At 38.3% G+C, this 25,478-nt stretch overlaps 5 protein-coding genes and 1 pseudogene across 5 annotated transcripts; all 6 read right to left on the bottom strand.

Annotated features, from left to right (window-relative positions):
- Positions 1-804: 804 nt before the first annotated feature.
- On the bottom strand, positions 805-7,216 carry LOC114154891 (nuclear factor 7, ovary-like). Its single transcript, XM_028034369.1, has 2 exons — positions 6,914-7,216; positions 805-3,255 (listed from the first exon to the last, which is right to left on the bottom strand). The coding sequence occupies exon 2, from the start codon at positions 3,143-3,145 to the stop codon at positions 1,673-1,675; it is 1,473 nt and encodes a 490-aa protein (XP_027890170.1). The 5' UTR covers positions 3,146-3,255; positions 6,914-7,216; the 3' UTR covers positions 805-1,672.
- On the bottom strand, positions 5,076-6,920 carry LOC114154893 (nuclear factor 7, brain-like). The gene has a single exon (XM_028034371.1). It carries the CDS (start codon positions 6,787-6,789, stop codon positions 5,584-5,586), a length of 1,206 nt encoding a protein of 401 aa, XP_027890172.1. The 5' UTR covers positions 6,790-6,920; the 3' UTR covers positions 5,076-5,583.
- Positions 7,217-9,198: 1,982 nt separating the features above from the next.
- LOC114154892 (nuclear factor 7, brain-like) lies at positions 9,199-12,160 on the bottom strand. Its single transcript, XM_028034370.1, has one exon. The coding sequence runs from the start codon at positions 12,064-12,066 to the stop codon at positions 10,639-10,641; it is 1,428 nt and encodes a 475-aa protein (XP_027890171.1). The 5' UTR covers positions 12,067-12,160; the 3' UTR covers positions 9,199-10,638.
- A 2,456-nt stretch (positions 12,161-14,616) lies between these two features.
- Positions 14,617-16,152, bottom strand: LOC114154890 (nuclear factor 7, brain-like). Its single transcript, XM_028034367.1, has one exon. The coding sequence runs from the start codon at positions 16,144-16,146 to the stop codon at positions 14,638-14,640; it is 1,509 nt and encodes a 502-aa protein (XP_027890168.1). The 5' UTR covers positions 16,147-16,152; the 3' UTR covers positions 14,617-14,637.
- A 1,630-nt stretch (positions 16,153-17,782) lies between these two features.
- Positions 17,783-19,609, bottom strand: LOC114153977 (nuclear factor 7, brain-like). The gene has a single exon (XM_028032686.1). The coding sequence runs from the start codon at positions 19,465-19,467 to the stop codon at positions 18,034-18,036; it is 1,434 nt and encodes a 477-aa protein (XP_027888487.1). The 5' UTR covers positions 19,468-19,609; the 3' UTR covers positions 17,783-18,033.
- Positions 19,610-20,824: 1,215 nt separating this feature from the next.
- LOC114153978 (nuclear factor 7, brain-like) lies at positions 20,825-22,867 on the bottom strand (annotated as a pseudogene).
- Between the last annotated feature and the right edge of the window lie 2,611 nt (positions 22,868-25,478).

Genomic DNA, 25,478 nt, shown 5'->3' with positions numbered 1-25,478 from the left:
CCCCAGAACCACACGAGGAGAAGCAGCATGCAGCTTCTATTCACCACAAATCTGGAACAAACTTCCAGAAACCTGTAAGACAGCTGAAACACTGACTTCCTTTTAATCTCCACTAAAACCCCACCTGTTTAGAGTTGTATTTGAAACGTAATCAATTACGAATTTAATGATGGCATTTGATTTAATGTAATGTTTTGATTATTATATACTTTGTGTTTTGTGTTTGTTATGATGTAAAGCACTTTGGAATGCTTTGTTGCTGAAATGTGCTGCACAAATAAAATTTGATTTGATTTATGTCTATGTGTTTTTGAGATGTTTTCCTAATAATATGGAGTACTTTAGGTGAATACATCATCTACCTGTCCTGTTGATATTTCACAATCAAAAAAATATATATTCTGCTGTTCTTTCTTGTTCACAATAATCTCACCATTTAACCTAATCTGCTCATATTTCAAACTTTATATGACATTGTTATCTGCTTTGTATTTAAGATTTTTAACAGGATGATAAGATTTTTTAAGATTTAAACATCACCCGATTGTTTGACTTGTCAACAATAATATTATAGCAAAAGTAACTAAATAACAAAACAGATTTGTCCGCTTATTTTGTGCTTTGATTGAGTTAAAAACCTCAGCTACTCAATTCACCATGATTCAAAGAGCAGCGTCTACAATCCCCCAGTAGGGGGCGTAAATGTGGCCCAAATACTTAGTAACTGGATCATTTAAGATTTTGTCAAAATAGAATAATAAAAAGCCTAAAATAAGACCAAACAGTAGAGACAAATCACTTCCATTTAGTTGCTGTAATGTTTAATGTTTCTATAACGTCCAGGTGCACATATCAATGGAATGCAGTTATTTTCTTTATGTACATTTTCAGTTAGAAATTACAAATTCAACAGTAGAATTGGTGCAAATATGAGTATAAAGTTACTTCAATTTTCATCTTTAGAGACAAAAAATTACTAGCTTTGGTTTCAGTTTTTCAGCCTTTTATGGTAAATGTCTTGTTAGCTGAACTTTAATTGAATAAATCCACAAGAAACTTTAAAATTAGATTTATTTTCTTAGTTTTGGAGCTATAATATTATTATCAGTGAACAAATTTACAGAACATTATCCTACACAGATAAAGGAGACTCTAAACCTTTGATAAGATAAAATACAAGAGAAGATACATACAAATCCCAATAATCTAGTCCCATTGTGTCCCAACACCCAAGTATCAAGTTTGGAGGTCTGACATTAAAATAAAACAGTTGAATCCCTGATTCCTCTTCAGCAAAAATAATCTATACAAATATTAAACAAAGCAATGCAAAGAATTTAATCACAAACACTTTGAAAATCTCATTATGACATTAAAATGAAGAGCATCAACCACAAAAAACTAATACATAAATAAAACAAAAATAAATGTTTCATATTAAGAAGTGAAAGTTATTTTTTATATAATAGTCATTAGTAAAAGCTCAGGAATTTTGGATAATTGGAAAAGCTTGGAAAAGTCTACCAGCAATTTCCCCATTTTATTTTTAACATGTAGATATTTTTATGTTTTTACTTAATTTTTTACAATTTTTTATAGTATTGTCTGTTTGCATGTAGTATCCACAGATATTTTCTGCTTTCTGGTGCCTGTCATACTCTGATTTTATTACTCAGGGAGACATTTTACAGACTTTAACATGAGATGTTTTAACCTCGCCGGCCTTTCCGATGCAGAAGTATGGGAAGAGTTTCTCAGTGAAAGTGTCTCTGTGACTGCAGAGGAGACTCTTGTCCTCACAGTTGTAGAAGGACACCTCTCCCCCATTGTAGTCCAGATGGATTCTGATCTTCTGCAGATTCCTCCTGACTGTCACTGCCTTGCCTGCACCGTTGGAGTATTTTCCACCGCGATGCACCAGAACTAAAACTCCAAACTTAGCTGAAGCAAATGTCTCTCTCTTTCGGTCGAAGGACTCTTTAACCAAACCAATAATCCAGTCAGGATGATCTCCCACCTCCACATCCCAGCTGTGCTTCCCTGAGCCGTAGCCCTCAGAACCGAAAACGTTGGCATACTTGATGTTTCTCTCTGGGTTGTCTGGAAGCTGCTGCCATGTTTCTCCACATTTGACACCGGTCAGATCATCGGACAGATAGAGGCTGGGGTGAGCGGTATTTGGATCCAGAATGATGGGACTGAAGAGGGCCTTCCCCTTCATCTTCTCCCAGACTCTGAAGGACAGGTTGCCCAGGTGTTTGGCCACATCTATCAGAGCTCCTGAGACCAGCTGTGGATCTGGCAGTGACCTCTGACTTCTGGCTTTGCTCTGAGTGGCTTTATAGGTGCTGAGGAACGGCAAGACAGTTTTGCGGAGATCCTCTTCAATCGCGTAAATACTGTCTGTCAGCAAAGAGATCTGCTCCTGAATCCTGCTGAGAAATCTATTGATAGTTGTTCCCTTCAGCTCCTCTTCCTCCCTCAGAGCTGCCAGTCTGGATTCCTCTTCCTCTTTCAGGAACTGGTGGAGCTTGCTGAACTCTGCCCTGATCTGACTCTCAGTCGTCAACACCTGGATTTTTAGGTGTTCTGCCATTTGGCTGTACGCTTTCTCCGCCTGCATGTTCCAGTTCCTCTTGTCCTGCAGAGTCTTTAACTCAGATCTGAGCAGCACCTTCAGCTCGTTGATCGCCTGGTCTATCGGAACCACTTTGTGGTTTTGGTGGAGAGTGAACTCACACATGTGACACACAGCTCTCTGCTCATCTTTACAGAAGTATTTTGGATCATCTGGATGAATGCTACACACCACTATTAGCTTCTGTTCTGGTTGGAGCCATGGGGATGGTTCAGGTGTTTGGAGCCACGGGGATGGTTCAGGTGGTTGGAGCCACGGGGATGGTTCAGGTGCTCGTCTTCCGGCAAAAGAGTTGGCGAGTTCCTTCAGAGTGTAGTTCACAGAGAGGTTTTCTCTTGAGGATCTTCTTTTACAAATGGGGCAGTTTTTGCTCCTTGATTCTTGCCAGAATCTCTGCAGACAGCTGGCGCAGAAGTTGTGGCTGCAGCTCAGAGATACGGGATCCTTCAGCGTTTCAGCACAAACGGGGCAGCTCAAATAACTTTGAAAAACAGTCGACTCAGCCATCTTCTGTTGTCTTCAGGGAAAAGGACTCACCGATTCGTCTGCAGTGTAATATCCTGCAAATGTTGAGGTTGTGTAGCGATGATGTTCCTGTGATGGTGGATCTGGTCTGTCTGTGGAGAGAAACGGTTGCGTTGCTTTTACTTCACAGTGACGTGTCACCAGTCAGACAAGTTGTGTTGTGTAATTGGGGTTTTTTTGTTCGTTAAATTTCCTTGTACTGTGAAAGCTCAAAACATTACAAATAAATTACATTTTTACATTTTTAACATTTCTTCTCTTAATTTTTACATAAGGACATTTAGAGGTTTAGAATATTAAAGTTTGTGCCAAATTTTGCAAACATTTTACATTTAAAGAGTTTGTTTCAGCTCACCATAAACAGGACAGACAACATTTTTTTTCCTTGAGCCGTTTAAAGAAACCTGTTTTGCTTTACTTTCATTGTGAATGTTCTCATCTTTGTGAGCCGTCAGGTTAAATGCTGAGTCAAGAAGCAAGAATAATATACTTGAGAAACTGTAAAACATAACGACATTGACCTTTCTGAAGTTTACATTCGTTCAGCCTGGGCTTTAAAGCTGCAGTATTTATATCGAATATTTGTTGAAACTGCCACTATGTCGTGACAATATGGTATGAGACAGATAATCAGTGAAGAAATTGCTAACTAAAAACAACTAATTAGAGCCAGGAGAAAGGTCTTAGCGCTGTCAATCACTCTACATGTGGCGCTGCTCATCTCCCCCTCTCACTCTCCGTTTACTATCTGCTACGCTACAGCTAGCAGAGCCTTTCATAAATGCTATGGCTAGTTAGCAAGGTCATTGTTGTTGGTGAATATACCAATAAACCTGCAGTGGAAAGTTGTTTCTCTGTCATTAATACATTTAGCAAAGCATTCACAAGGTTGATTGACAGCTGGAACAACTGTCTTTAATTAGTGTGCTCACCAATTAAAGAGCATGAAAACTATCAACATCCCACTTCTTCACCTGGAAAAATTTGCTGACTTAGTAAGTTTTCCAAATCAATCCGATTGTGAAAACATCTGATGTCCACAGCCCTCTGCAGGTGACTCCTGTCGACTTTTCTAAGACATTGTGTAACTTTTCTTCTTTGTTTTGTTGAAATATCTTTTCATCTTCAGTTTTCAAGCAAACAACAGAAAGTTTTACATCAAAGCTCATTAGATTGGTATTTGGAGTTTTTTATCCACTTCAACAAAAATCTTTTCCAGCTGAATTATGACTTAAAGTTTAATTTTACTTTCATCAGTCGACATTTGAGAGAAGCTTTACGGCTACATATCTTTGTCCAGATGTGGAGGAAAAACTACTTTTGGCCCTTGTTGACCACATCCAGGACATGAATGAAATATTTGTAATTTCTTCGGCATTTCTGAGTTGTGTCCACTGCCAATTGTTTGAAACTTTTTTATTTATTTATGTTTTTTGGAATGTCACTGATTCGCAACAGCTTTTTAAAAAAAATATCTGTATGTATTGTGTCATTGAATCCCATATTTCAGGTAAGATATTGACTGCTCATAACCTCTCCACTAACTTAGTAATAAATTATTTTAACTGTATTTCTTAATCTTGCAATCATGCTGGTATACTATGTTTACTGCTATTCTGTCAGAGTTTTTAATCTATTTTAACTCCTGAAGTCTGAATAGTTGTTGCACCAGTGACTAAATTTGCCATAATAGTAAAATCTGAAGAATAAGCTTATAAAATCAAGTTGCTTCATAGACCGATCCAAATCAATTTTATTCACAAATTACATTTAAAAACAATGTACTAACCAACATGCTGTACAATAATAAAACAGATCAAGGAATCAAGAAACAAATAATAATAAAATGTAAAAATGAACACACCAAAAACACCTATCTTTGCTGAATAAAATTTCAGCAAAGATTTTTAAAAAAATAAAAACAGAAACACCAACTCATATTGTATAAAAAGTCACTGAAAATAAGAATGTTTTTTTTTAAATAGACCTAAAAACAGCAAGAGAAAAGGCATGTCTAATATTTAATAGCAAATTGTTCTGCAATATTGAAGCCACAAACTAAAAAGGTCCAACGTCCTCTAAGCATCAAAAATAAAAAGCTGCAAAATAAATCCTTTATTGATTATTTTACAAACTTCGTTGGCAGGGTGTCAGCTGCCATCTTATGAATGTAAATGTCTCCATATTGGGATGTTCACATACAACATAAACATAAATGAGTGGATCCCCTGTGTAAACTATATGTGGTTTTAGATTTTCTTTTTGCACATTTTCTATGTAAAATTGAGACATCGAAGTCTGAACGTGTATGTTATGATATTCGACATTGCAACTGATGTCAAAGTGTGTTGTTTTCTTCTCAGAAAATAACATTTCTTTTCAAACATTACACTCTGTTTCTGTGATGCTTAAAAATTAATCTATGTTTTACAGACTTTGATACTTGTAGATTCCACTTCTCCTGTTTTTCCAACACAGAAATAAGGCAAGAGTCTCTCAGTGAAAGTGTCTCTGTGGGTGTGGATGTGACTCATGTCTTCAGAGTCATAGAAGGACACTTCCCCTCTGTCATAGTTCAGCTGGACTTTAATTTTCCTGAGACTCTGCTTCATTGTGACGACATTAGCTTCACCATCCGTGTATTTTCCGTCACCATGCACTAAACACCAGATTCCATATTTGGGCAAAGCGTCTGTCTCTCCCTTCCTGTCCACAGACTCTTTGACCAAACCGATATTCCAGCGAGGATGATCTCCAACTTCCACTTCCCAGCTGTGGTTCCCTGAGCCGAAGGCCTCAGAACCGAAAACATTGGTGTAGTTAATGTTTCTCTCTGGATTGTCAGGAAGTTTCTCCTTTGTTTCGCAGCGTCTCACGCTGGTCAGATCATCAGACAGAGAGAGCCATCGGCTGGCAGTGTTTGGGTCCAGAATGATGGGACTGAACTTCACCTCGTCCTTCATCTTCTCCCAGATTCTGAAGGACAGGTTGCCCACGTGTTTGGCCACATTGATCAGAGCTCCTGAGGCCAGCTGTGGATCTAGCAGTGACCTCTGACCTCTGACCCTGCTCTGTGCAGCTTCGTAACCCCTGAGGAACGACACGTTGTCTTTCTGCAGCTCTTCTTTACCAGCAGAGATGCTGTCTGACAGAGAGGAGATCTGATCCTCAATCTTCTTGATTTTCTTTTTTATCGTCTTCTTCTTTTGCTCCTCTTCCTCCCACAGAGCTGCCAGTCTGGACTCCTCTTCCTCTTTCAGGAACTGGTGGAGCTTGTTGAACTCTGCTCTGATCTGTTTCTCTGTAGACGACACCTGCTTTGTGATGTGTCCGGTCATTTCATCGTATGTTTTCTCCATTTGTTTGTAATTCTCCTTCTTGTCCTGCAGAGACTTTAAGTCAAATTTCAGCTGCCTCTTCAGCCCACCGACCGCTTGTTCCATAGGAACCACTTTGTGACTCTGGTGAAGAGAAAACTCACAGACAGGACACACAGCTCTCTGCTCGTCTTCACAGAATAAATGAGGAACCTCTGGATGTTTACTGCACAGCCCCATTTTAGCTTGTCTTTTTCTCTCAGATGAAGTTTTCTGTCTTCCAGATAAAGAGTCAGTCAGTTCCTTCATTTTAAAATTCACCCACTTCACTATTAGATCATCTTTTAGATGATCTTCTTGTTTTTAAAGACAACGGGGGGAAAAAATAGTCTCTTCTTGTCTTTTGTCCCAAAGTAGCAGTGTGTGGACTCACCAACGTGTCTTTGCCGCTCTCACTCAGGTCCAGCGTCTTTTTCAACAGCGATCCACCATGTTGTGGTGGCGTTTCAGCTCTGTTCAGCAGCGAGGATAATTCCTGTCATTCTGTCTGACGACTCAGAGACGTTTTACCAGTTAGACAAGCTCTGGTGACAGATAAATATTTTCTGCCTCTTTTGTTCCTGTGTTATTCTTCCTGTAATTGAAGCTGCTATGTTTTTTAACCGTTTTATTGAATGAGAACAGAAAAAAGAAGTAAAAAGAATTTGCCAAGAGGCTCTTTGTACGGAAAAAGGTGTGTAGTTTGGTTGTTGTTGAAGCCAGAGAGAATTTCATTCTCACTCTACTATAAACCCGATAAACAACATTTTTGTCTTACGCTTAAACAGTAAGCTGGTTTAAGCTTACTGGGTGGAGTGGGTGGAGATAAGAATGTCAGATATTCCTACAACCAAAATGTGAAAATTAAGTATTTTACTATGAAGACTTTAAAACATAAATGAAAGGGAAAATAAAGACTTAACTCTAATACAAATTAAACAATTTATCTATTTATTTATTTACTCATTTATTTATTTCAGTCATTTTTTATCTTTTCACACATTAGTCAAAAAAGAAAAAGAACAATGTTGGGGAAAAACAAGCAAAAACAAAACAAAATGAAAAATTTAAAATAAAATACAAAAACAAGACAAAACTAAACAATATTTAAATTCCTGTCAATGCAGAGAAAACAAAGCGTAAGCCGAAAACAGCACAAGTTTACCTTATCACTTTTATACATGTGTAGCATCATCAAAATCAAAACAGCAGAGCATTTTCTGTATATTATAATCATTTTTATACTCGGAAGTGAAGAATTAATGGTAAATAATGGTATCTGTGATACAGCTATGATCAACATTATGCAAGCAGAAACAAATTTATCATTAGGGATGTAGCTGTAGTAATATTGAATACCTTAAAGGGGACTTATTCTGCAAAATTCACATTTTGCACATTTTGCTTCCATTTGGGTCTCAACTGCTTCTAAAAACATCACAATGCTTTAAAAAAAAAAAAACCCGACCCAGCTGTTTTTTGGCAATAAATTAATGTTTTTTGGTGTCTGGAAAATGAGCCGCTTCAAAAAACTTCCAAATGTGGGACAAATTTGTATCATTCAGGGGCCGCACAAGATCAGTACATGGACCACAAATGGCCCTTGAGCCTCAGTGTGGACAACACCTGACTTAACTTAAGGTTTCCTGGTGCTAAAACCTCTGGGAGGCTCTCTGCTGCCATCTGCTGATCAGTTTCCCAAAGTTTTATACCCATTTTTGGCCGATTGAATAGTTTGATGACAATGGTTCCACAAACAAGAACGGCGTATTAGAGCCATTGTAATCAGAAAAAAAGGAAGAGTACATTTTTGCCCAAAAAAACAAAACAAAAAAAAAAACAAGTATTATTCTGAGTTTCAAAAGTAGATTTTTTTCTAGACAAAACTCTTTGCAGTCCACATAACTAAACTGAGAGTAATAAGTAAAAAAGAAAAGCATGACAGGCACACAGGTGTCTCTCGTAAGGTGAATGTGTAATCAGACAAGCAGCCAGCCGCACCTTGGGGAAGCATTCACAGCTAAAGAAAACAAGATTTACAGGGGAAAAAAACACGAGGCAGGAAAGGAATGAATCATTCAGCAGATGTTGTAAAGTCCATTCAGTGTCGGTTCTGGAGTGCTTCATCAGTGTTTGTATTTTGACTATTTCCTTCAACTTCTTGTTTTTTTATATAATTTGGCTAAAAACTGAGACAACTTCAACACCAATTAAAAAACAGGAAAAAATGAATACTTAATTCATTTGAGTGATGGGGAAATTTCTGGAAATGAAATTAACTAAAACAGCAGAGATGGCAGATTTTTAAAACAAGGAAAAAATATCTTGTTATAAGTGAAGAAAATATGTCAATTGTTAATAATTAGGAAAAAAGACATTAGGCTATTCAGCATTTATAATTGAAAATAATTTTTATTGCATATCCTCATTGTGATTTTGGTTATATAAAAATACAAGATCTTGAAATGTTTAAAATACAAATTAAAAACAGAGTAAAAGCACAAAACAACAAATCAATTAGAATTTAAACAAACACTTCAGTTTTATTCTAAAAGGTATACCAGAGTTCAGAAAGAAAACATCCAGAGTTGAAATGATTCATTTCATTTATTAGCATCACAGATGTTACTTCTTGTAAATGTGTTCCTGTTTAAACAGACTTAGACTTGTTTTAGGATCTTTTTTTTTTAAATAAATAATTTTCACAGAATTTAACATTGTATTTGAACTAACAGTAAATGCTTTAGTGCCTCCATAAATTTTTAATGGATCACAATCACATTACAACCTGATTACTAGCTTAAATATACACTATAAAAATAATTTACAAGTAATGAAGAAATTTAAAACCAAAGTACGGAGGTACAAAAGTGCCACAATTAAATAAAAAGTTGTGTTTAAATCATTGCTTTGTGTCAATATTTGTTTTAAAGTTATAATAAATTCTTACATAGGGTATTAAATGTATAATTACATAAATATATCAATAAATGCATTCATTATATTAATAATAGGTTTCATTTCATTTTAAGATCAGCTGCTGTTGCTTAAAGTGATCAAGTCAAAATAATTTTGTCTTCACTGGACTTCCTGTCCAGTTTAACCAATCACATGCTGGGATTTAGAAAGAGCAACTGTTTGAGCTATTCCGTGTTATCTTTAAAAACCTGAAGTAGATGTCTAAACACTGATTTATGTAAAATAATAATAGAAAAAAATGGACAAGGTGTTTATTAAAATTAGATTTGACAAGTCAACTAAAAGTTTATAAACTACATTTATTTTTCTTTACATTTGGCACCTCTGGGACTGAATTCAGTGAAAGCGTGAAACAGTATGATTAAATTGAGCATAGACAAGAGAAAATTTACCATAAGATGAAAAACCAAACACTAATTCTATGACAAACTCCACACATAAAATCCAACATTTAGCATAACTAAAGTGAATCAGGGTGCATCAGATAAATCATATAAATCCAATTATTTGCCTGTTTTTCCTTGTTCTTTTTGCTGTTTTCTGCATTTTCCCTTCTACAACATTTATTTTACTGAAGCGGCGTTTAATTTGCTGATTTTAACGTTAGTGGGTTCAGAATTTCCAAAATGTGCGATGCTGAAGTAGGGTAAGAGTTTCTCAGTGAAGGTGATCTATAGGAGCAGATCAGAGTCATGTCTTCAGGGTCGTAGAAGGACGCTGATCTTCTAAAAATCTTTCTTATGTGAGACAACCTCACCTTCGCTGTTGGCGTACTTCCCACTGCCAGGCTACAGACTCCACACACTATATTTGGGTGAAGAACCATAGTAGTCCTTCCTGTCAACAGACTCCTTAACCAAACTGATGATCCACTCAGGATAATATCCCACCTCCACATCCTAGATGTGTTTTCCTGAGCTGAAGCCTTCAGAACCAAAAACAGTCGGGTAGTTAGTGTTTCTCTCTGGATTTTCAGGAAGCTGCAGGTAATAGTCTTCACATCTCACTCTGGTCGGATTGTCAGACAGATGCAGTTTGGGGTTCCAGCTTGTTTATCAAGGATTTAAAATAGAAAGTTGGTCTGACTGCAAATAATAACATGAAAAGGCAAAGTACTTCAGAGAACTGAAAAATACAAGTTTAGACTTCAACCAAAATTCTAATCTGACAAATTTTGACGTCACACATTTTGGTATCAGCAGCTTTTCCAACATTAAAGTACGGGAAGAGTTTCTCAGTGAAAGTGTCTCTGTGAGTGTAGATGAGAGTCGAGTCTTCAGAGTCGTAAAAGGAAACGTCCCCCTTGTCATAGTCCAGATGGATTCTGATCCTTTGGAGACTCTTATTCACTCTGAGAATCTTACCACCATTACTGTATTTTCCTTCAAAATAAGATAAACACCAGATTCCATATGTAACAGCATCCTTGAACTCTCCCTTCCTGTCAACAGACTCTTTAACCAATCCAACAGTCCAGTGAGGATAATCTGTCACCTCCACATCCCAGCTGTGTTTCCCTGACTTGAAGCCCTCAGAACCAAAAACATTGCAGTGCCTGGTGTTTCTCTCTGGATTATCAGGAAGCTGCTGCTCTGTGTCTCCACGTCTCACACCGGTCAGATCATCAGACAGATGGATCCATCCATTAGCAGTGTTTGGGTCCAGAACGACGGGACTGAAGTGGACCTCGTCCTTCATCTTCTCCCAGACTCTGAAGGACAGGTTGCCCAGGTGTTTGGCTACATCGATCAGAGCTCCTGAGACCAGCTGTGGATCTGGCAGTGATCTCTGACCTCTGACTCTGCTCTGGGTGGCTTCATAACTGCTGAGGAACGACACGTTGTCTTTCTGCAGCTCTTCTTCAACAGCAGAGATGCTGTCTGACAGAGAGGAGATCTGATCCTCAAACCTCTTCATCTCTCTCATGATAGTCTTCCTCTTCTGCTCCTCTTCCTCCCTCAGAGCTGCCAGTCTGGACTCCTCTTCCTCTCTCAGGAACTGGTGGAGCTTGTTGAACTCTGCTCTGATCTGTCTCTCTGTGGACAACACCTGCTTCTTGGAGTGTTGAATCACATCATTGTATGTTTTCTCCACTTGTTTGTGTTTGTTCCTCTTGTCCTGCAGAGACTTTAAGTCAGATTTCAGCTGCTCCTTCAGCTCACTGACTGCTTGTTCTATAGGAACCACTTTGTGACTCTGGTGGAGAGAAAACTCACAGACAGGACACACAGCTCTCTGCTCGTCTTTACAGAACCAGTAAGGAACCTCGGAGTGTTTCTCACACACCACCTCCTTCTCTTTCTTCTTCTTTTTATCCATCTCAGTTGAAGCTTCCTTCTGTTTCTCCGCAAACGAATCAGTGAGTTCTTTGAGGGAGAAATCAATGGACATATCCTCCTTTGACAATTGTTTACAGATGGGACAGTTCTTGTTTCCAGTTTGTTCCCAGAATTTCTTCAGGCAACTTGAACAGAAGCTGTGGTTGCAGCTCAGAGACACAGGATCTCTGAAAGTCTCTGAACACACATGGCAACTCAGGAAACTTTCAAAAATAACTTGTTCTGCCATTTGGTATTGAATTATTACAACAGCACAACTCACCAAAAGTTTCAGCAGCTTCTTTTTAAAAAGTCTTCCAAATATTTGTCGATTTTTCAGCAGAGATTTCACACCCTATAATGGCGTCTCAACATAGTTCAATAACGTCTGACATTGTAAATTGTACTTTAACCTGTCAGTGATGTAAGTCAAACTGTCTGCTTTGGGAGTTTGTCTCCAGCAGGTGGAGACAATAATCCAAAACATACCAGCAAGTCCAGCTCTGAATGGCTGAAGAAAAACTAAATGAACACTACAAAAACACAGAATCTTACCAAGTAGTTTTGTCTAGTTTCTAGTACTTTATTAGAGAAAACTAACTTACAAGTAACTTTTCAGTAAGATACAAGAGCTTGTTTTAAGACAATCATTCCTTAATAATGATTTTAAAAGTACTTATTTCATTGGAAAATTATTTCACTGATAAGACATTTTCCTGTGGTATAAGTGAAATTATTTGCCAATTTAACTGGTACAGTTTCTCTATAATTAAGGAATTTTGAACTTAAAACAAGCTCACTTTTCTTGCTGAAAAATTATTTATGAGTTAATTTTTTCTCAGTTCAAGTGTACTAAGACAAATTATTACACTTGTCTTAGTACAAGTGTACTAGACTTTTTAGTCTAGTTTTTACACTAAAACTTTTGTGTTTTTACAGTGAAGACTTTGGAGTGGCCTAATCAAAGTCCTGAAACCGGATTCTGAACTGAATCCTGTTGAGATGCTGTGGCATGACTTTAAAAAGGATGGAAACCCCTGTAGTGTGCATAAATAACAACAATGGACCCAAATTCCTTCACAGCTGGAAAAGACTCTTAGTTATTGACTATGAACATTTTGTTGCCGTTGTTGCTCCAAGAGTAACCACAAACTCTGTTATGAGCTTCACTTCAAAGTATTTCTAATTATTATTTTACATTCATTAGCAAAACAAAAAAAGATACTTAATGAAATATTCATAAAGGAATTGTTTTATATCCATGTTGATTCAATCATCATCAGGATCTGCATGCACATTTATGTGGATTTTATGTGTAATGAAAGCTAAAGAATCAATGTTGATTCATGGTCTGATCGGTCTACATCACTAAAAGTTTCTTCACTGGTGTTAAATACACATTTCTATTGGCAGACGATGGGTGTTATGTCGTTCAAAATGATCTTACGTTAAACATATTTCCAAAAATGTGTGCACACAAGTTTAAAAATTACAACATGGCATTAATATCACATTATATTTAAGAAAACAGGGATAGGTTTTTAAACATATCTGACTCCTTTTTTACTGACAGAACAACAGTCTATTGTCCATGGAAGAACAGCATTCAGAATGTTAAGCTTTGTACTGTATGAACCAGGGAAACAGCACAAGTTTTAAGAAACAAACTAAAAATATTCCTTCTTGTTCAAAATTGTCAGAATATGAAGAAATATCCAGTGGTGGTAAATATAAGTAGCAACAGACCTTTTAAGAATATGTAAAATATTTATTTGCTTAATTTTTAAATGATCTATTTCTATTAGTAAATAAAAAAATCATACACATAATTGAATATGTTAAATAATTGTAGCCCAGTGTTAAACTGAGGTTACTGTAATGAATGTATGTTAAGGTTAATAGAAATCTTACATAGTTCAAGACAAGATCCAAATATATTAAAAGTAAACGTTTGTTTATTAATGCATAACATTGGTGACAGCTATGGATTTCATATTCAAAGAGATACACTAGTATTTTCCTTTAATATTTAAATAATTTCAACGGTAAATGTAGCTATTAAGTAATTTGCTTACTTAGTAATTAAAACTGTATTATTTGTAAATCAACTAAGAACATTATTCTATGTAAATATTGCAATTGAAAGAAGTATTAAGTGTAAGATGCATTTGGCTTTGTCATGTGATTGGTCACTGAGACTCGAGGGAGAGAAAACTGGACAAAAGCACGGGAGAAGTTGGAGGCACTTGGTCGACGCGAGAGGGACAGGATGAGAGAAGACAGACGCAAGTAGTCATGAAGATCTTTGAATTGAACTAAGTGAGCAAGCGGCTTCAACCCCACTTGTTCTGCTGCGTTCAATGGAAGTCAGGAGAAGAGGACGAGTGAACTGCAACGCTCTCAATGTTTTCCTCTGGGATTTCAGCTCCTAGTTTTCCTAACAGGCCTGCAGCGGTTATTTTCCTCACTCTCCTGGAGGTCGCGAGTAACAAACTGATTGGGTAACAAATGGTTAGGACTTTGTATTGCTGTAAGTGGACATTTCTTGTTGTGCCCTGGTTCGGGGAAAAAAGGTGGCAATAATATTTTATTTGTACTGCCTTATTTTCTTTAGTCATTCAACTATAAACTTACAGTGGTGACTAAATAATAGGTTTTCTGTCACTTTAGTTTAAGAAAGCAAGGCTGAATCATTTTGACTAAAATTCAAATGTTTCTCTGGGTTCATTGGTGCCACACACCGATTTAACCCAAGCACCTCCATTTTAGTTTTCTCACATAGATTGGTTGAACGTGCTACATAATGATATAATAGAGAAAGCTATTCTGACTGCAAATAAAAACATTCAGAATTTAAAAAGGAAATTTTGGTTTGACAAATTTTGACATCAGATGTTTTGGAATCAGCAAATCTTCCAACATTAAAGTACGGGAAGAGTTTCTCAGTGAAAGTGTCTCTGTGAGTGCAGATGAGAGTCATGTCTTCAGAGTCGTAGAAGGACACGTCCCCCATGTCATAGTCCAGCTGGACTCTGATCCTCTGGAGACTTTTCTTCACTGTGAGAGTTTTACCATCACAATTAGTGTATTTTCCACCACGTTGCAGTAAACACCAGATTCCATATTTTGGTGAAGTACGTATCTGTGCCTTCCTGTCAACAGATTCTTTAGCCAAACCAACAGCCCACTGAGGATGATCTCCCACCTCCACATCCCAGCTGTGTTTCCCTGAACTGAAGCCTTCAGAACCAAAAACATTCCAGTATTTAGTGTTTCTCTCTGGATTATCAGGAAGCTGCAGCTCTTTGTCTCCATGTCTCACATTAGTCAGATCATCAGACAGATGGAGTCGTCCACTTGCAGTGTTTGGGTCCAGAACGACGGGGCTGAACTTCACCTTGACCTTCATCTTCTCCCAGACTCTGAAGGACAGGTTGCCCAGGTGTTTGGCCACATCTATCAGAGCTCCTGAGACCAGCTGTGGATCTGGCAGTGACCTCTGACCTCTGGCTCTGCTCTGAGTGGCTTCATAACTTCTGAGGAACGACACGTTGTCTTTCTGCAGCTCTTCTTCAACAGCAGAGATGCTGTCTGACAGAGAGGAGATCTGATCCTCAATCCTCTTCATCTTTCTGCTGATAGTCTTCTTCTTCTGCTCCTCTTCCTCCCTCAGAGCTGCCAGTCTGGACTCCTCTTCCTCTCTCAGGAACTGGTGGAGCTTGTTGAACTCTGCTCTGATCTGTCTCTCGGTGGACAACACCTGCTTCTTGGAGTGTTGAATCACATCATCGTATGTTTTCTCCACTTGTTCGTGTTTGTTCCTCTTGTCCTGCAGAGACTTTAAGTCAGATTTCAGCTGCTCCTTCAGCTCACTGACTGCTTGTTCTATAGGAACCACTTTGTGACTCTGGTGGAGAGAAAACTCACAGACAGGACACACAGCTCTCTGCTCGTCTTTACAGAACAGCTTAGGGTCTTCTTGGTGTTTCCTGCAGACCATCAACTGCTGCTTTTCTCCTTTTTCTGTCTCTAATGATCCAGATTTCTGTCTTGCAGTAAGAGAATCAGCCAGTTCCTTTAAGGTGAGATTTATCTGTAGGAAATTTGCCTCCTCTGAACTTTGATCAAATCTTTCCTGCAGATTGAAGCTTATTGGAAAATCCTTGGAAGTTCTTCTTTTACAGATGGGACAGATCTTGTTTCCAGTTTGTTCCCAGAATTCATGCAGGCAGTTTGAACAGAAGCTGTGGTTGCAGCTCAGAGACACAGGATCTCTGAAAGTGTCTGAACAAAGATGGCAGCTCAGGAAGCTTTCAGTATTTTCTGCCATTTTCTACAGAAAGTTTCTTCTTTTTCTTTGATTGAACCTTTTTGTTTCAACTCAAATGTCCGAACCCGTTATAGCGTGTCAGTTCAGTTCCTCTTTGTTAAAAATGCTTTCAATTTCCTTTCAGTGATGTGTTTCCAGTCTGACATGTAACACTTCCAGGTGAATTTTGTACTTCTCTTTCAGTGCAGTAAAATGTCTTTGAACATTAAGCGATCAACTGCTTTACATTTTAAGAAGCAAACTTCTGTTTTAAGGCTATAACTCAAGAAGAATAGAAACAATAAACACAGAACTGTTCTGTGGTTTCCTCAAAATGATTTTCCAAGGAGTCAGTTAATATGTGAGCTGTAAAATATGTTGTTGATTTAGTATGTTTTCTACATACTAAAACAGAGTCCTAGACTTTTTTATTCACCAAAAGAATAAATACACTAAAAGATGATGACACCTTAAAACGTGATAAAGTTCAATGCTTTCAGGGAAAAGTCATCATTGAAGTTTTTGTTTTATTATTGGTAAAACTTCCTCAGTCTGATATCTGTCTGGTTGTCAATAAGAGGTCTTACTGACTTTCATCAGTTTTGTTTATTACAGTGAAGCTTTGAATTTGCAATATCAGTGATGTGTCCAATAAATGTTGCCAAAATGAGATTTATTTGTTGTGAGTATTTTCCTCCAGCAGATGGCGCTGTGAGGACATCTTTCACAGCTGAACATTGATGCTTCTGACCTTTGGTTCAAACCAGAGAAATAATTTCTACAATCATTGTTCTGACTGGAAAATAAATTGTTCTAATTGCTTATGTGTGAATAAAATCTTGAAAGTTACAGCCAAAGTGCAGGTGGGTTTGAATTCGGGCTTCTGCCCATTTTAAAGCCTTGCCAGATAATAAAACTACAAGATAAGAAATTTTATCGTTATCACTGAGAAATGACAGAGGAGAACGATTAAGGACAAGAGAACATTGGAGATAAAATCCTCCAACTTCACTAATTTAGTATCTGGACTGGGTGATTGCTGTCTTCCCTCACCTTGATTGATTTGATTTAGCAGATGTATTGATTTTTTTATGAGATGTACTTTTAAACTGTTTAAACATCGGTTGATCTAATGCTTCCCACATTTACCTACTTTGAAGAAACTCAGGATTCACCTGGGATCAATTTATCAGTTCAGGACAGATTCAGAAAAAAGTCTAATGGAAATGTATAGAACTATGCTTCACTTATTATGACAAATACTTCAAGCATTTTGAATGAACTTTGCTTAAATGTTGTGGATGTTGAGAGATTTTAAGCATATAATACATTTTGGTCAACATGATATAAGCAATTATAAAAGTAGGAAAAAACTGACAGTTGTACATAATTACTTGCAATACGGACCAAAACATTTGCAACTTGCTCTCAGTTCAAGTTGCAAATAAAACAAAATGCTTTTATTTTATCTGCACAATGATTTAAAGTCTGAGCAAGTAGTTTTGAGAATTTCAAATGTGTTCTAAGAAATGCACCAAAGTGACTGAGAAAAACTAATTAGATTAGAAAACAAATTATCATATCAAGTGAAGTTTATTTGTATATTACAAAAACGTACAAAAACGTAACATTAAAATATTACGATATCAGTCAGCAGACAGAAAAAATTGAATCTGTACAATAATTAAAAACAAGATTGACATGAAAACTCAAATGAGTTTAAGTTCTTTCTGAACTTAACACTAAAAATACATTCAGACAGAAATAATCAGCCTTGTTAAATTGATTAGAAAAAAGACTGATGATGAAATATTTGACGCAGTTTGAATAATATTATATAACAATGTTTTCCAAGGTCCCACAATTTCATTGATCAGAGTAATTTGGTAAAAATAACTTTAAAAAAATTTAACTTTTTTTAAAAAGAAATGTAGCTTGACAGATTTTGAGATCAGAAGTTTTGGCAACACCTGCTGGGGAAACGTTGAAATAAGGGAAGAGTTTCTCAGTGAAAGTGTCTCTGTGAATGTAGATGAGAGTCATGTCTTCAGAGTCGTAGAAGGAAACTTTCCCCATGTCATAGTCCAGCTGGACTCTGATCCTCTGGAGACTTTTCTTCACTCTGAGAGTATCACCAACTCCATTACTGTATTTTCCATCACGATGCAATAAACACCAGATTCCACTTTCTGATGTAGGATATCTTTCTCTCTTCCTGTCAACAGATTCTTTAGCCAAACCAACAGCCCACTGAGGATGATCTCCCACCTCCACATCCCAGCTGTGTTTCCCTGAACTGAAGCCTTCAGAACCAAAAACATTCCAGTATTTAGTGTTTCTCTCTGGATTATCAGGAAGCTGCAGCTCTTTGTCTCCATGTCTCACATTAGTCAGATCATCAGACAGATGGAGTCGTCCACTTGCAGTGTTTGGGTCCAGAACGACGGGGCTGAACTTCACCTTGACCTTCATCTTCTCCCAGACTCTGAAGGACAGGTTGCCCAGGTGTTTGGCCACATCTATCAGAGCTCCTGAAACCAGCTGTGGATCTGGCAGTGACCTCTGACCTCTGGCTCTGCTCTGAGTGGCTTCATAACTTCTGAGGAACGACACGTTGTCTTTCTGCAGCTCTTCTTCAACAGCAGAGATGCTGTCTGACAGAGAGGAGATCTGATCCTCAAACCTCTTCATCTCTCTCATGATAGTCTTCCTCTTCTGTTCCTCTTCCTCCCTCAGAGCTGCCAGTCTGGACTCCTCTTCCTCTCTCAGGAACTGGTGGAGCTTGTTGAACTCTGCTCTGATCTGTCTCTCGGTGGACAACACCTGCTTCTTGGAGTGTTGAATCACATCATCGTATGTTTTCGCCACTTGTTCGTGTTTGTTCCTCTTGTCCTGCAGAGACTTTAAGTCAGATTTCAGCTGCTCCTTCAGCTCACTGACTGCTTGTTCTATAGGAACCACTTTGTGACTCTGGTGGAGAGAAAACTCACAGACAGGACACACAGCTCTCTGCTCGTCTTCACAGAACCAGTAAGGAACCTCGGAGTGTTTCTCACACACCACCTCCTTCTCTTTCTTCTTCTCTTTTCCCCTCTCCGTTGAAGCTCCTTTCAACTTCTCAGTAAACGAATCAGCGAGTTCTTTCAGGGAGAAGTTGATGGACGGATCCTCCTTTGAAGATCGTTTACAGATGGGACAGTTCTTGTTTCCAGTTTTCTCCCAGAATTCCTGCAGGCAGTTTGAACAGAAGCTGTGGTTGCAGCTCAGAGACACAGGATCTCTGAAAGTCTCTGAACAAATATGGCAGCTCAGGAAACGATCAAAAAGAGCTCTTTCTGCCATTTTGTGTCCAAGTATTTCCACCGCAACACTCACCAAACGTTTCAGTAGTTTCTTTGACAAAATCTCCTAAGTATTTGTTAGAACTTCAGCTGAGATATAGTACCCAGTGTCTCACAGATGAGTCTGAAATTACTTTCAGTTTCTATAGTCTGTAAGTCACGTGTTAAATGAAAGAAATCTGCTATTGCGTTCATTTCCAGCAGGTGGTGCTGTAGGAACATCTTTCACAGCTAAACATGAAGCTACTTATTCTGAACTTGCAATAAAAGAAAGGCTATTTTTAATTTAGTTTTCAAATAAAGTTCAACATGCCATTAATTTTTACTCTCCCGTAATGTAATCTACTTTAACATTCCAAAATAAACATAAAAATACATTTATGAGAAAAACATCAGGTAATTTGCATGAAAATAAATTATTTACTTAAGTAAATGTTTTAAAAAACATAGTTTTAATTGAAGCATAAAATCAGAAGCCTTGAATTTAAGATACTTTAAATCCGAGTGGTTTTAAAGTATCTTATTCAACATTGATCAGATGATGTTGATCAATTATTGTAGTTGTTATTTGTGTATCTTTCCTCAGATTAATAAAGAAGCTGTGATGTTCATAAATAATGGGTATTTGTCACAAAACAGTAATAGAATATTTCGTATTAGTAATGTGAATATGAAGAGATGAACCAGTGAAACAAAAAATTACATAAATCTGAGAAAAAAATGTCTGAAATTTTTTTTCCAATAATTTTAATAAATATAACAGATCAGTTCAACATTTTCTCACATTTTCAGTTGCAGCTTTTATTAAATGATGATCCACTCTGATCTCATTTCACTTATTTGTTTATTTATTTCATTCCAGTATAAAACCCAGGTTAGGATAAGATTTAGTATTTAACTTTTATGAGCAGATCAACTTCCTGCAGGAGGTTTTTGATGATGAAAAGACCAGAACATGAAGTCAGTGGACCGAGTCTTTCAGTTTAATGTGAGAACAAGAAGAACTGAAACAGGTTCTTTATGTTCTCGCCTCGCTTTTATGAAAATTAGTTTCAGTGAAAATGTGGAAAATGTTGAGACCTCACAGACTCTTTGAAAAAGTGGCAGGTTCACAGTTTGTCATTTAAACAAACAATGAGCTCCTCCTACTTTGAGCTCATCTAACCAGAACCTTCCAGTGGGTCTGTGGACCCGCTTCAGGACCCGAGGAGATCCAGAATGTGGAAAGCTCTACTTCTATTTCTACACAGTTTAGATTCTGTGGAAAACTTTTGGGATCTGCACAAGTGACACAATGATTTAATATAGAGTAAGTAGTTTTGAGAATTTCAATTCTGTTCTAAGAAATGCACCAAAGAGACTGAGATAAACTCACACAACAATATATGTTTTATTAAATATACTGAAACTTTGAGGCTACAGTATCAGTAAATGTGATTTATCTCTGCTGTGTGTATTTATCTCCAGCAGGTGGTGCTGTGGGGACATGAAAGCTGAACGTTTTGCTTCACAAAACCCTTTACAGAAAATCCTTTCTGCAAAACTTTATGAGCTTCATCTGCAGATAAATAACAAATTCAGAACATTTATAGAAATAATCTCAAGACAGAACTTTTTCATACCGCAAATAATAAACTTTGATTTCAATGTTTCTTTATCAGCAGACATGTTCTCACTAAAAATAAAAATAAAAGACATGTAAATACTCTTTTCAGGAAGTAAAACTGATTCTATTGTTAATTTTAAATAAAACACATGCCAATTATTAAATATTTTAATTAAGGATTTAATTTAGAAAGTTGGTCTGACTTCAAACAAAAAAATGAAGAATTTTAAAAAGGAATCTTGGTTCGACAGATTTTGAGATCAGAAGTTTTGGCATCAGCAAATTTTCCAACAATGAAAAATGGGAAGAGTTTCTCAGTGAAAGTGTCTCTAAATGTAAAAATGTGAATCATGTCTTCAGAGTCGTAGAAGGACACGTCCCCCATGTCATAGTCCAGCTGGACTCTGATCCTCTGGAGACTTTTCTTCACCCTGAGACTCTTACCAACTCCATAAGTGTATTTTCCATCACAAAACAGTAAACACCAGATTCCATATTTTGGTGTAGGATATCTCTCTCCCTTCCTGTCAACAGATTCTTTAGCCAAACCAACAGCCCACTGAGGATGATCTCCCACCTCCACATCCCAGCTGTGTTTCCCTGAGCTGAAGCCTTCAGAACCAAAAACATTCCAGTATTTAGTGTTTCTCTCTGGATTATCAGGAAGCTGCAGCTCTGTGTCTCCATGTCTCAACCTGGTCAGATCATCAGACAGATGGATCCATCCATTTGCAGTGTTTGGGTCCAGAATGACAGGACTGAAGTGGACCATGTCCTTCATCTTCTCCCAGACTCTGAAGGACAGGTTGCCCAGGTGTTTGGCCACATCTATCAGAGCTCCTGAGACCAGCTGTGGATCTGGCAGTGACCTCTGACCTCTGGCTCTGCTCTGAGTGGCTTCATAACTTCTGAGGAACGACACGTTGTCTTTCTGCAGCTCTTCTTCAACAGCAGAGATGCTGTCTGACAGAGAGGAGATCTGATCCTCAATCCTCTTCATCTCTCTCATGATAGTCTTCCTCTTCTGTTCCTCTTCCTCCCTCAGAGCTGCCAGTCTGGACTCCTCTTCCTCTCTCAGGAACTGGTGGAGCTTGTTGAACTCTGCTCTGATCTGTCTCTCGGTGGACAACACCTGCTTCTTGGAGTGTTGAATCACATCATCGTATGTTTTCTCCACTTGTTCGTGTTTGTTCCTCTTGTCCTGCAGAGACTTTAAGTCAGATTTCAGCTGCTCCTTCAGCTCACTGACTGCTTGTTCTATAGGAACCACTTTGTGACTCTGGTGGAGAGAAAACTCACAGACAGGACACACAGCTCTCTGCTCGTCTTTACAGAACAGTTTAGTGTCTTCTTGGTGTTTCCTGCAGACCAGATGCTTTTCTCCTTGTTCTGTCTCTGATAGCCCCATTTTTTGTCTTCCAGCAAAAGAATCAGCCAGTTCCTTCAGAGTGAAATTAACAATTATGATGTCCCTGGAAGATCTTCTTTTACAGATGGGACAGTTCTTGTTTCCAGTTTTTTCCCAGAATTTCTGCAGGCAGTTTGAACAGAAGCTGTGGTTGCAGCTCAGAGACACAGGATCTCTGAAAGTCTCTGAACAAACATGGCAGATCAGGTAACTTTACAGAAGTCTCTCTGTCATGTTGTATCAAATTATTTCGACAGCAAGACTCACCAAATGTTTCAGCTGCTTCTTGTTAAAACCTTCCAAATAGCTGTTAGTTTTTCAACAGAGATCTAACACCCAGTAATGGCGTCTCAGCTCAGTTTAATAACATCTAACGTTTCTTTCAGACAAGCTCATCGATTGGTTCTGCAGTTCCTTGCTAACTTGTGATTGGCCACAAGTTAGCAAGAAAGGTCCTGCTGTTCCTGCTGTTGCTGCTGTTGCTGCTGCTCATGTAGTTATAAATAGTGGCTGGAGTTTAATACCAATGTCAGGAATCCGTCTTCATCTGCGTGTCGGTTAACAATTTTTTCCCCAAACCTTTATTGAAAGAACTAATGAAGACAAGACAGTTATTAATATATGTACCAATATCTGCCTGAATTAAAATATTTACATAAATATTAATATTCATTTACACCAATTAACAAGCCAGGAGGTGCTTATTTGTGCATACATTAAATAAGGTGATAATCAAGTGTTTCTATAGCTTTCCTGTAATTAGAGTAAGATGCTCTTTTTGAAACACCAGAGAAAAAGGAATAGTGACTAAGTTTAGATTTGTGTGGCAATTTTCTAAGAATGTTATTAGATCAATGATATAAATGTATTTTTATTTTTTGCTTTTGATATATTGAACTTGGTGCATCGTCACATATCAGATTATTTTATCCCAGAAGGTTGCAGCATAATAACAGCTGTGTCAAGTTCAGACTCACACAGAGAACTTAAACACACTGTATATCACAATCAAATTTCAACAAAATACTTACGTTAGTTTGGTACCAAAATCTGTAATTAACTTTTGAATTTGGAATTCCTTACATTACTGTGGTAACTTTTAGACCCTCCCATTAGTTTAATTGATGAAGAACACACAGGGGGATATGGTGAGGTGGACATCTTTTTGTTTGTCAAATGTCTGGTGTGACTATGAGAGGTTTTGGTAAAATGATTTGTTTTAATGTTACCTTCTAGGTTAAAAAAATCCAGATTTCCCAAAAATGCTTGTGGGAACAGGTGGTTTGTTTCTTTGAACACTTGTTTTGAAGGTGAAACGCCAGATTTAGTAAACTTTTCATTTTATCAAAGAGATTTTTATTTTGTCTATATTTTTGCAAGAAATAAGCTACCTAGTGATTTTTCAAACAATCAAGTTGGAAGTGCGTTCAAAGAAACACCCACAGCCTTTCTTGCAAAATTTGGGTTTTGGAACTTAGGCAGCAGCAAGCAACATATGAGGTGTTGGTGATATATTTGAAACAATTACCTTGTGTTGCAATCAATGTTTTTGAATTTGACAGAATAGCATATGTTACTGCTCCCCGGACATCGAGCTTCTGACTGTTAACTGCAGACCATTCTACCTGCCCAGGGAGTTTACTGTTGTTAGCATCACTGCCGTATATGTACCCCCCAGTGCTAACACTAAAGAGGCTATGAGTGTTCTCTACCGGACCATCAGTGACTTGCAATCCTCACACACAGAAGGCGTTTTCATCATTGCTGGGGATTTTAACCAGGCCAACATGAAGACTGTTCTCCCTCACTTCAACCAATATGTGGATTTTCCAACCAGGGGAGGAAATACTCTAGACTTGGCCTACACCAACATCAAAGAAGCATTCAGAGCAGCCCCCCGCCCCCACCTTGGCTCTTCAGACCACCTATCTGTTATGCTAATTCCTGCATACAAGCCCCTGCTGATTAGAACAAAACCTACAGTGAAGCAGGTGAGAATGTGGACTGAGGGGGCCATGGAGGCACTTCAGGACTGTTTTGAGTGCTCTGACTGGGAGATGTTCAAGGCAGCAGCCACTTACAACGACCAGATCAACATCGATGAGTACGCCATGACTGTGTCAGCCTACATCAACAAGTGCACAGAGGACGTCAGCATCACTAAGAACATTATCACCCGGGCCAACCAAAAACCCTGGATGACTAAGGAGGTACGTGGAATGCTAAAAGCACGGAACTCAGCCTTCAAGTCTGGCGACAAGGAGGCACTGAGGACAGCGAGAGCCAACTTGAACCGTGCTATCAGGTTAGCAAAGCGAACCCACAGTCGAAAAATACAGGAGTTCTTCCACGACACCAGCAACACCAGGAGTATGTGGCAAGGCATAAAGGCGATCACAGATTACAATCCATCCTCCCCCCCAGTGGGTGAAGTTGATGCTGACTTTCTAAATGGACTCAATAACTTCTTTGGGAGGTTCGAGGCACTGAACAGTACTCCGGCAAAGAAAACTGTTCCCCACCAGGAAGAGGAGGCACTCTGCCTGGACACAGCCGATGTGTTGAAGACTCTGAAAAGAGTCAACCCACGGAAGGCCCCAGGCTCCGACAACATACCTGGGCGGGTGTTCAGGGAATGCGCAGGTCAGCTGGCTGGTGTCCTAACAGACATTTTTAACACCTCACTGGACCAAGCCACAGTGCCAGCATGTCTCAAAACTGCCTCCATCATTCCGGTGCCAAAGAAACCTCAAGTCACCTCTTTCAACGATTACCGGCCTGTGGCACTGACTCCCATCATGATGAAGTGCTTTGAAAGGCTGGTAAAAGAACACATCGTCTCTAGACTCCCCCCCACATTCGACCCGTTCCAGTTTGCCTACCGCCGAAACCGCTCCACTGAGGACGCTATCTCCTCTGCCCTACACCTGAGCCTGGCTCACCTGGAGGAGAAGAACACTCATGTGTGGATGTTGTTCCTGGACTTCAGCTCAGCGTT

The sequence above is a fragment of the Xiphophorus couchianus genome, chromosome 12, assembly GCF_001444195.1.
Source record: "Xiphophorus couchianus chromosome 12, X_couchianus-1.0, whole genome shotgun sequence".
Lineage (NCBI taxonomy): Eukaryota > Metazoa > Chordata > Actinopteri > Cyprinodontiformes > Poeciliidae > Xiphophorus > Xiphophorus couchianus.
This window is presented reverse-complemented; position numbering and strand designations above follow the sequence as displayed.